Consider the following 11,052-nt stretch of genomic DNA (forward strand, 5'->3'; position numbering starts at 1 on the left):
CTTCGCGCCGTTAAGAAGGCATACGGTGGTTTGATTGAACGGCTAATTCGCCAAGGAATCCACCATATTGATAAGGTTGATTTCTTGGATACATTTCCCAAAGCCCGAGAACTTGCCTTTAAGAAATCGTCTATACAGAACGCCTTTTCAGCTTCCGGCTTGGTGCCTTTCCAGCCGGACGAGGTGCTTGGAAAGCTGATGTATAGCCTGCGAGAGATTACTCCTACTGGAAGTCAAACTACCACTTCTTCTATACTAAAAACACCTAAAAATACGAGGCAATTGAAGAAGCATGAAACTACAATCGAGAGATTACTGCGTGAACGTACACGAAGTCCTCCGGAGTCAATGAGAACTGCATTATCATATATCATCAAAGGCTGCGAAATCGCGTTAAACAGGGCAGCCTTACTTGAACAGGAAAATCATGATTTACGGGCTGCAGACGAACACCAGACTAAGAAGAGGAAACGAAGTAATCGCCAATTGGCAGGCCTCGAAGGAGCTACAGTTCATGAAGCTATACAGCTTTTTCGCCGGGCTCGTGAGGAAGATGAAGCCTTGGGAATCCAACGGGCTGATTCTGCGGCCGGCGAGGAACAGCCTCGCCGGCGCGCGCCACCTCGCTGTTCTTCGTGTAATAAAGTTGGTCATATACGGACATGGTGTCCAGCAAGAGTAAAACACCAAGAAGAGGCAATTTGAACGGTGTAAAAAGGTTGATATTTGACTTCAAATTTGTATATAAAGCAGAATTACGAGTTGGGCGTTCCACTCGCTTGCGCGTTCCGCTCGCTTACCGATTACGTTAGAGTGAATCATTAGTCAGACCCGCGTTCTGTAACTTACCGGCCGGGGGAATTAATGAGCCCCCAATCAATTAAGAATAAGATCACCATTCGCGGATCACGTTCCCACGCCATCCTCACCCAGCTTCCTTTTCTCTTTTGTCAACTTACTCACTTCCTCTCAATTCCTTTTGTCACTGTCGCCCGTCACCCTTCCTTCTTAATTTGCGCATTTCCATCTAGCTACCTCTCTTTCTCTAACAATCCTTTCGGCTGCTTTGAAAGTTATAAGTCCTTCATCGAGTCCTTCCTTGAACGTCCGCGTCCATTACTTATCGATCGGTCGTCCCATCCAACCCATCACTCTCGACTCCTTGCTTTTGCACCATCTGCTGTCCACCGTGGTAACACAGGAAACCAGAGCCACAGCGATCAATCACGAAAACTCATTACCCACTGCACGGACATAGCTTTACCGGTCCCGTCACTTCCCAATACAAGATGGCGGAGGTCGAGAGCAGCGTCGCGGACGAGTCGTTGGCGCAGTCCGAGGCCCCCGACGAACAGCAAACCCATAACATGACGGTCGGCATTAGGCGACAGGCGAATGGTACGATCGGCTCGGTCTATTCGGGAAACAAAATCCGGCACCTAAAGAAGGAGGATGGAATTCCTCTATGGCGCAAGGACATCCAGTATCAGTTTCTCAAGCTTGTCTTCGAGGATACAACCCCGGTCTTCACTCGCTGGCCTGATGGGGTGAAAGGCCTGGACTTTGCCGACATCTACATCGATGCTATGGCGAGAAGCAGCAAGACGAGTAAGATCCTTAAGGATAAATTGCAGAGTGACAAGAAGGCGGCCATCAGCATGGCTATGGTTTGTCTGCTGGTCAATTTTGGACGCATGAACACCACACTCAATTGTGGGTCCTGTCTTCTACTCTCGTGCGCTTTACATGGACAATGACGCTGACATGTTTCCTAGTCTTCCCCGAGATGCGTGCTCAGTTGCGGACCTATCACTCCATTCCTTCTCTACAAGCGACACAGGACCCTAATGCCTATAAGCAGTTGCAAGATGCTCCTCGTCTCAAGTCGATTCTCAAAGGCGCATCTGAAGACGTTGACCAGCCCAACACGCTGGACAGAATCAAGCGTCAGGCAAAACCCCGCACAAACCCCGTCAATCTGATCTTTGTTCTGGCCCAATATGCCCCCAAGGTGTCGGAAATGCACTTCTTCCCTCCCCGTGACTTCTTTGACCTGGTCATGAGGGGCACACTCAGTAGTCGGAGCAGAGCCAAAGCTTTTCTGTGGTTGATGTGGTGGTATCTGGAAAGTGATTTCTCCGCACAGGCAGCGCTTGACAATCCCTTCGGTCCCGGTCTGGACGGTGAAGGCACCGGAGGTTTGCCTATCAAGGTTCCTCAGTTCGAGAGTCTTACCGAAGAACAGGCAAACGAGGAGAATGTGGATACCCAGTCCGAACTCGACTACGGTGAAGCCAAGCGCTTGGAACGTAAACGTGAGTGTGAATATCCTGCCTTGGTTAACATAAGAATACTAACACCGGTCTACAGGTATCCTGGAAGACGATGAGCCACTACCCAGAGTGCCTAAGCGCTCTAAGAAAGGTATCCAGCACGCTTTTTATATCCTTCTTTCCGAACTCTTTCTGAACTCTTTCTGAACGCCAATTCACTAACCTACATGCCAGGCCTGCCTGACCTCCTCGACGACGAAGCATCAGGAGATCTGTCTGGTGAGCACTTCAATCCATCGATTTCTTTTTCTCGCCTCACTAATCTTCCACGCTATTTAGGTCGCGGTGACGGTCGCTTGTCCACCATGTCCACCCCTCTGCATCCATCCACCAAGCGCCATCCACTAGATGATGAGGACGACTATCAAACTCCCGGACAGTCTGCGCGCTCCCGGTCCAAGAGGCCCAAAAGAGAGTCTTCACTCAACCGTTCTCTTGGTCAGCAGCGTCTCATCTTAAGAACCAAGATGGAAAACACACCTGACGCTGCTTCTCCAGCTCCTCCAGGCTCGGGCCACCCGATCTTGAATCGATTTGTTACAGAAACCACCCAGCCCACCTCCGCCCGTCGGCCACGACCTCTCACTCAACATCAACTGGCTGTCGAGCAGAACCGTCGACAGCGGATTGAGTACATTCTAGCTAAGCGCAAGAGCGAAGCGTACCGCGTGTTGCGTGCGAAACGAGAAAGCGAGATACCTATTGTCCGCTATGGTCGTCGTCTTTCGAATCTCCCGGAAGGCTATGACACAGATGAGGAGGAGAAGGCCTGGGGCAAGGGTGGATTGGTGCCGAAGCCCGACGAGGAAGAAGACTTTGGTGAAAGTGCTAGTTACTTTTTGTCAGTGATCCGCAAGGCCGCCAGACGCTTGGATCGATGGGATTATGACGATGCCAATGGTCCTAGGCGTGATCGCAAGGCCGAACGTGAGGAGCGCCAGAAAGCGAGGGAGATGAGGCTTGCTATGGACAATTCGGGTGATCTTGCTGGGCGCATCCCATCATCCGCTCGTAGTCGCGCTCGTGCTGCTCGCAATGCCAAGCGCAAGCTCGCTAATGCGGCTGCCAGTACCCCATCCGCCAAGGAGCCAGGCGCTGCGAGCTCCTCACGGTCAAAAGCTAACCGCAATCGATCCCAGCGCGATGCCGAGGACGCAGTGGCGTCTACCCCGAACGCGGCCAAGGATGGTCTGGAGGCACCTGGTCGTGACCATGAACTCTCCCCAATGCCTGGCTCGACCCACCTGGGCGATGACGATGAAGGTGAGGAAGGACTAGACGACATTGACCGTGAACTTCTCGGCGAGGGGAGCGGAGATGATGACGGCGCTCCGACACCAGCGGCTCGCACATCTCGACCGGCAGAACCAGGCTATGAGGATAGTTTTATGGAGGCAGGCGATGCAGATGAGGATGCGGAAGGTCTCTCATCCGATGACAATGACGACGAAGAAGTTGATGACGAAGATCTCGATGAAGGAGAAGCGGAGGTGGACGCTGACGAGAACTCTTCCACGCTCGAAGGTGGCAATGGGTATGCTGCCAGCGAGACCTCTTCGGTGGCCGGCGCGGAGGGCGACACAGTTCTAGCTGATGATAAAGACGAGCCTATGACCGATATCTGATCATTTTCCTCCGGATTTTGTTGGGGCTTTGAGCTTTCCAAGCGCCTGGCCTCCGTCAAATCACTTCGGGTGTGCATTGGTTGTGATTGAAGGTTCTCTAGTGCATATTTCGACCCTTACTCTTTACCTGCTCCATCAAGCCTGAGTCTCTCTTTTCGCTTTTTCTGCCTTGTGTCTTGTTTTACAGTGTACGATTATCCCCCAACAGGTTATCTATGTTTTCTACTTCAATTCCACATGTATTGCCCTTCTAGTTTCCCTGCCATCAATTCTACATACCCCCCCTTCGGGATTGGTTGAAGCTTCTTATATGATGTAATTCAGGGAGCATTCTTGGAAAGCATGCGCTCGCTCTCTGCTGTGCTCTGAACGAAGTTGCCCCGGACGTAGCGTGACGGAGAGGATGCAGGTATACTGCGGGGAAAGAGGTGGGGTCAACCTTCTCTTCCCTCTTGCCCCCCTGGGCGAACCTGTGCCGTAGAAAGTCGGAAAGGCTCTCGGATTTGGGGGGTTGTTGCATGGAGCTAGTTCAGCAACACCTGCACCCTGACGACATGAGGACGAGCACGTTGACACATGCTACGGGGACTGTAGGCGGGGACGCAAGGAGGCAAAAACCTAGGTTGGGGTTCTGTGTCTGTGCCTGACAGTTTCAAAGAACACGCTGTCGTCATCACATGCCCGGTTGATATGTTGTGTATCCTACCTAGGATGCTAGACTGTGTGTCTGATAGTAAGATGGTTACTGAGGACCAATATCGGTTGATTTTGCAATTTGCATTGCACTTGCATTGGAACGAATTGGTGAGTTACTGGGGAGAACTCGGGGGGTTCTGAATGTTGTTGGGAAGATTCCCTCCTTCATTAGGATGGGAGTAGGCATGAGTAAGACAGTCAGTCAGTCAGTCAGTCAGTCAGTCAGTCAGTCAATTTGCATGTGATTGCGGGTGGGCTCCCCTCTGCCGGGGCGGTGGTGGATTCGGTGGATTTTCCTCCTTGAGTCTTGCCTTTCCTTCCACTTTCCCCCCCCCCAACATTCCTGACTGAATAACAGTGAGTGGTAACAGGGACGGACGGTACCTCCTACCCAGGGCTAAGTTACTTACACAGTACCTTACCTCTTACTCGTACTTCTTGCTTCCTAACCTCCTCCCTCCTACCAAACGTATTTTATTTACTTCGTTCCGCCGTGAGTATTGAGTCTCAGTCTATTTATTCTTCCGTTTCATGAAAATAATCCACATTCTTTCAATTGTTGCTGTTCTTTGAAGTATTTTCCGAAGAATATACTTATACCCAGACACTATTCTCACTTTTACAAGTATCATTCATCAAGATTTCTCTTCTCTCTTGCCTTCCGTTCTGTCGATCCATTGCAGATCCTGCACCCTATTTCCACCACCACCACCACCACCACCACCACCACCACCACCAGCCCACACCCATCGGTCACCCACGGTCACCCACGGTCACCCACGGTCACACTCGAGTAGCCTCGTACTGTGCTTCTGCTCCACCCACCGAGGCGTTGAAACTAGCTGCTGAAGTTAGTCTTCAGTGACCCAATCGGTTTGTGGTTCAATCTCTCCTCTCTCTTCTCCTCTCCTCTCGCATTCCTTCCATCCCCTCCATATCTGGCCACCGTCTCTGTGTTTGCAGCATTTAGCACGCTCTGGCCCTCTCTTTTCTCCTCTCCGATCCTCTGCCGCTCGTCTTCCACACCCCCACCCCGAAGCACACAACGTTGGCTGACACGATCGTCATATAAACCCCAGAGCGCAATTCGGCCTGTCCAGACTTCTACTTACTTGGACTTTTAAAAGCCACTGGAGCGCCAGCCTGACTTTCTTAGAGCTCCGCCCACAACTTTTCACAGCATTTAACGAGAAAAGGAACCCCCTGCTATTGCTTGGTTTGCTCTATCGTGCCAATCGCCATTCATTGCATCTCTCTGCTCTCATTGAACTCGAGATACTTCATCAACGTTCTCGCCTGCCATGTCTGATGAGTCCACGATCCTTCGCCCGCGTCCGCGCCGCGCGTTCGACCTTACCCCCGAAGAGCCCTCCTCCCCTGCCGAGCCAGCCAATCCGGACCTGTTGAATCCGCGCGAAGCCGGTTCGACGAATGTCAGCCGCAACGTATCGATCATGAATCTGACATCGCCAACTCTTGTCGGGATTTATTCTCCGACCGCATTTGAAGGCACTCGCGACGATTCTTCGCCTTGGGGCACGGAAGCGCATACCCCCGAAGCTCTGAATGCTGGTATTCGGCCAGTCATCCAAGGGCCAGCACCGGGGAAGCTGCAGCGGACGCGGTCACGCCTCAGTCAGGGACTTTTTCGCGGGGTCATTCTCCCCCAGGCGCTGAAGAGCGCCTTCCTGCTTGGCTTCGGCGTGGTGTACGGGATCATTACGATCCACCTGCACGAGAATCATTGGATCACTCCGGTGAAGCTGGAAAACGTCCATTACTACGGATCATGGCAATATCTGGCATTCTGGGGCGTTGCGGGAGTCATTCTGGGCAACGTACTCCCCTGGTTTGACCAGTTCTCGGATGACTTGATCAATGACGGCAAGCGAGCTGCTTCTTCGGCGAGTGACGAGGAAACTGCCGAACGCACACTGTCGTGGGTGGCGGCGGTCCGCAGCGTCGGAGCCTTTGTCGGAATCGCATTTGCTATGGTAAGTCGTGCCATCTCTGGCTTACATTAAGCGTCAGTCGAATCTCTAACTCTACTTGTGATCTTCAGCGTCGACTACCCTGGGAATCTACGACCCAAGCTTCGGTAACCCTCGCACTGGTGAACCCTGTCTTATGGTATCTCATCGACCGCACTCGGACAGGGTTCGTCTTGTCGACTGTGGTTGGTTTGGCTGGAATGGGCGTTGTGTTGGGCGTCAACCCCGATCTGGTGCCATCCTCTCTGGAGCCCTCTAGCCCCACCCTCCTGTTGGCCAACGTCACGGGGCGGGACTTCGGTTTGGACATTGGGGTCACGCAGGAGAGCATTGCTGTGCGGACATGGGTTGCCAGTGTTCTGTTTTGCGCCTGCGTTTGCTTCGGAAACATTGGCCGGCAATTGGCCATTGGCAACTCCGGCAGAGAGTCGCTCAAGAAGTGAGCGTTCTGATGAGGAGACGTTGCTTCTTCTTCTTCTTCTTCTTCTTCTTCTTCTTCACGACATCTGAACACCAATAGTAATACCTTTGAATACACACCCCTCTTGTCTCATTTTCATGCCCTGGGCTTTTGCCCTTCTCAGCATGCATTTCCTTATTATGCCCCGTCCGGACATGATGGTCTGCTACTGGATAGAAAATGATAAGTTTACCCCGAGCATCAGATCTGTCAGACCTTGCCAGCAGAAGTGAGAAACGTCTACGGGTTTTTTTTTGTTCTTGTTTTCCTCTTCTTCTGGGTGTTACGACGCGACTCATCATTAAGAGGCGCGAAAAGGATTGTAGAATCAATCATTGCAATCCCTACTATGGAGTTCAAGCAGGCACTGCACCCAAGATCGACACTCTGCTATAGAGCAGTTTGTCTCCATTCTGTTTGACGATTTCCATACTTCATAGGTTATACAAGTATATCCTCGTAGGAACGCTTTTTTTAAGAATGTTATTTTAATGCGTTGTTCATGTGAAGAAAAAAGGAAAAAGGAGAAGGAGGAAGCCGCGACGAAGCGCGGGTTTTGTAGGGTGTGTGGGTGGTCTGTGCTCAGATCATGTGATTGATAGGCGAGCTTCTTTGCCGATGCAAGCTGTAATGAGTAAGCTGCTCTTATGCATCTAGCATAATTGAGCTAAGTACTCTGTACAGTATGAGCCTTATTTTGCGCACACCTGAAAAGGCAAGGCCAGTGTCCGGCCCGGGGGAGCACCACAGTTACCCACAGTGGCACAGAGGTATGATGATCTATCAGATGATTTCCACTTACAGCACTGAGTTAGTAATCGCCACTGGCAGCCATCCACTCCAAGTCCGAAAGCGGCGAAGCACCCCGCGGCGGGAACAGTGACTGAGCAGTGATGAAGCAAGAACCGCACTGGCAATCCCAGAAGATGGGCACTTTTTACCCCTCCCTCAGCTTCCTTATTTTTTTTGCTCTTGGAGCTATCTGGAACAATTTGCACCTGAGCCACACCTGGCAAACTCTTTACCACTCCGTTCCTGATTCCCTGGAGTTTTGCAATTGATCTCTACTCTTCATTCACTCCTTTCCCCAAGCTCAACATCTTGTCTTTCCCGCGGAGTTTGAGGTATGTGCTACTACTCTTTCCCGGCACTAGACTAGCCCATCGGAACTTCCCAAGTTCCAATTGATCCATTCAACCTGGAGGGGTGGAGGGGTTGTGGGGGGGCACTCCTCCTAACCTGAACATTTTTCTCCCCTCCAGCATCGCTCCTCTTCATCTCTGACTTGTCTACTCCCAGTGTCTGTCTCACTGTCAGTGTCTCTCAGGATGTCTCAACAAAAGTCTGGTGAGTTTTGAACGTTCTGCCCACTGCTCTGTCCTCTCCCACACGGTATACCTGGGTGCAGCAGCTTCATGGTCTGCTTGGAATGGAGATGGTCCGGTCGCTGTCTCCACATTGGGGCATTGTCTGTTGCTTTGCTTGTCAATTGAATGAAGTTCAAGGCTGACTTGAGACCATTGTGTGCCATTGATAGCCATCCTCTCCGTCTACGATAAGACTGGTCTGCTCGACCTGGCCAAGGGCCTCGTCAAGCAGAATGTCCGGTTGCTTGCCTCCGGTGGTACGGCGCGGTTGATTCGGGAGGCGGGCTTCCCTGTCGAGTGAGTCATCATCATACTGATGTGGTCATGAACGGGGCCATATTCTCTTCGTTCTTTTCAGCAAGAGGTAGAGCTGATGGCCGATTAGAGATGTCTCCGCCATCACTCATGCGCCGGAGATGCTGGGTGGTCGTGTCAAGACTCTCCACCCTGCTGTCCACGGTGGTATCCTGGCTCGTGACATCGAGTCCGACGAGAAGGACCTGGCCGACCAGAACATCTCCAAGGTCGACTTCGTTGTCTGCAACCTGTACCCCTTCAAGGAGACGGTGAAGAAGGTCAACGTCACCATCCCCGAAGCCGTCGAGGAGATCGACATCGGTGGTGTGACTCTCCTCCGTGCTGCGGCCAAGAACCACGCCCGTGTGACTATCCTCTCCGACCCCCAGGATTACCCTGAGTTCCTTAAGGAGCTGGAGGCCGGTGATATCACCGATGCCAGTCGCAAGTCCTATGCCCTCAAGGCCTTCGAGCACACCGCCGACTACGACACTGCCATCTCCGGCTTCTTCCGCAAGGAGTATGCTGGCAACGGCGACAAGTACCTGGCTCTCCGCTACGGTACCAACCCCCACCAGAAGCCTGCCTCTGCCTACATGGTTGAGGGCAAGCTTCCCTTCAAGGCCCTGAACGGATCTCCCGGTTACGTCAACCTCCTGGACGCCCTCAACGCCTGGGCTCTGGTCAAGGAGCTCAAGCAGGCCTTGGGCTACCCTGCCGCTGCCAGCTTCAAGCACGTTTCCCCCGCCGGTGCTGCTGTCGGTGTCCCCCTGAACGAGAAGGAGCGTAAGGTCTACATGGTTGATGACATTCCGGGTATCGAGACCTCTGGCTTGGCCCAGGCTTATGCTCGTGCCCGTGGTGCCGACCGTATGTCCAGCTTCGGTGACATCCTTGCTCTGAGTGACATTGTTGATGTGCCTACTGCCAAGATTGTCTCCCGTGAGGTCTCTGACGGTGTTATCGCCGCTGGCTACACCCCCGAGGCTTTGGAGATCCTCTCTAAGAAGAAGGGTGGCAAGTACCTTGTTCTCCAGATGGACGAGAATTATGTTCCTGCTGCCGAGGAGACTCGCACGCTGTACGGTGTGCAGCTCTCCCAGCACCGCAACGATGTCGTCATCTCTCCCCAGAAGACCTTCAACACCATCATCACTCCTAAGGATTTGAAGGCTCTCCCTGACTCCGCCCTGCGCGATCTTACCGTCGCCACCATCGCGCTGAAGTACACTCAGTCCAACTCTGTGTGCTATGCTCTGAACGGCCAGGTCATCGGTCTCGGTGCTGGCCAGCAGAGCCGTATCCACTGCACTCGTCTGGCTGGTGACAAGGCCGATAACTGGTGGATGCGCTTCCACGATCGTGTGCTGAACATCAAGTGGAAGCAGGGCACCAAGCGTGCCGATAAGAGCAATGCTATCGACTTGCTCTGCTCGGGTCAGACCCCTCGCAACGAGGCCGAGCGTGCCGAGTATGAGCGTGTGTTCGAGGAAGTCCCCGCGCCTTTCACCGCGGAGGAGCGTGAGTCTTGGCTGCAGAAGTTGAGCGAGGTTGCTGTCTCCTCTGATGCTTTCGTAAGTTGATCCCATTCTTCCGTGACATGGCACTTTTCAACTAACAATGGACGCAGTTCCCCTTCATTGACAACGTCTTCCGTGCCGCCCGCTCGGGTGTCAAGTACATTGCTGCTCCCAGCGGTAGTCAGAACGACCGTCCCGTCTTCGAAACCTCTGAGAAGCTGGGTATTGTCTTTGTTGAGCAGGGTACCCGTCTGTTCCACCACTAATTTGACATGGATGGGGCGGGTCCATGCCAAAAAAAAATCACACCTGCGACGGTTGTGTGTTTATGATGATTTATACCTGAAACTGTGATGATCAAAGGCCTGCAATAGCGATATCCCAATTTTAAAAAGTGCCTTGTTATGAGAACCGACGTGCACAGCGTCGAGGCGTAGAGTTGTATCATGTATCATCTGCCAAGACATTTCACTTGTATTGCAGTCCAGGATCTGCAGGCTAGGAAGAGCCCCGAGACTGTAGTACACTCCCTTGCCGTTGATGCATAGATTCCACGTGGTTCGGCAAATTTGCCGGGTGGGTTCCATCGAACACGACGAATGTAGCGCATGCACAGAGTTGCCATGAGCATTGAGTGTTTTGATGATGTTACTCATGAGTTTCGACTCTACTTGCCTTATTTTCTCTGTTTTGAGATCTGGGAGAGGAGAAAATATGACCTATCTTGGAGTTCATCGCGATGTGACGGCGGGTTTCTACTACC

General features: G+C 52.4%; 3 protein-coding genes across 3 annotated transcripts; all 3 read left to right on the forward strand.

Annotated features, from left to right (window-relative positions):
- The first annotated feature begins 1,056 nt into the window (after nt 1–1,056).
- On the forward strand, nt 1,057–4,235 carry ASPACDRAFT_75346 (putative INO80 chromatin remodeling complex (Ies1)). The gene is made up of 5 exons (XM_020204432.1): nt 1,057–1,713; nt 1,776–2,315; nt 2,371–2,424; nt 2,508–2,552; nt 2,613–4,235. Exons 1-5 carry the CDS (start codon nt 1,290–1,292, stop codon nt 3,956–3,958), a joined length of 2,409 nt encoding a protein of 802 aa, XP_020060159.1. The 5' UTR covers nt 1,057–1,289; the 3' UTR covers nt 3,959–4,235.
- A 1,720-nt stretch (nt 4,236–5,955) lies between these two features.
- Nucleotides 5,956–7,088, forward strand: ASPACDRAFT_39440 (INSIG family protein; the record flags this gene model as incomplete). The annotated part of the gene is made up of 2 exons (XM_020200590.1): nt 5,956–6,648; nt 6,717–7,088. The coding sequence occupies 2 exons, from the start codon at nt 5,956–5,958 to the stop codon at nt 7,086–7,088; spliced, it is 1,065 nt and encodes a 354-aa protein (XP_020060160.1).
- Nucleotides 7,089–8,003: 915 nt separating this feature from the next.
- ASPACDRAFT_111906 (phosphoribosylaminoimidazolecarboxamide formyltransferase/IMP cyclohydrolase) lies at nt 8,004–10,634 on the forward strand. Its single transcript, XM_020195595.1, has 4 exons — nt 8,004–8,452; nt 8,643–8,769; nt 8,858–10,343; nt 10,400–10,634. The coding sequence occupies exons 1-4, from the start codon at nt 8,434–8,436 to the stop codon at nt 10,553–10,555; spliced, it is 1,788 nt and encodes a 595-aa protein (XP_020060161.1). The 5' UTR covers nt 8,004–8,433; the 3' UTR covers nt 10,556–10,634.
- The last annotated feature ends 418 nt before the right edge of the window (nt 10,635–11,052 follow it).

The sequence above is a fragment of the Aspergillus aculeatus genome (genome assembly GCF_001890905.1).
Source record: "Aspergillus aculeatus ATCC 16872 unplaced genomic scaffold ASPACscaffold_2, whole genome shotgun sequence".
NCBI classification, from domain to species: domain Eukaryota; kingdom Fungi; phylum Ascomycota; class Eurotiomycetes; order Eurotiales; family Aspergillaceae; genus Aspergillus; species Aspergillus aculeatus.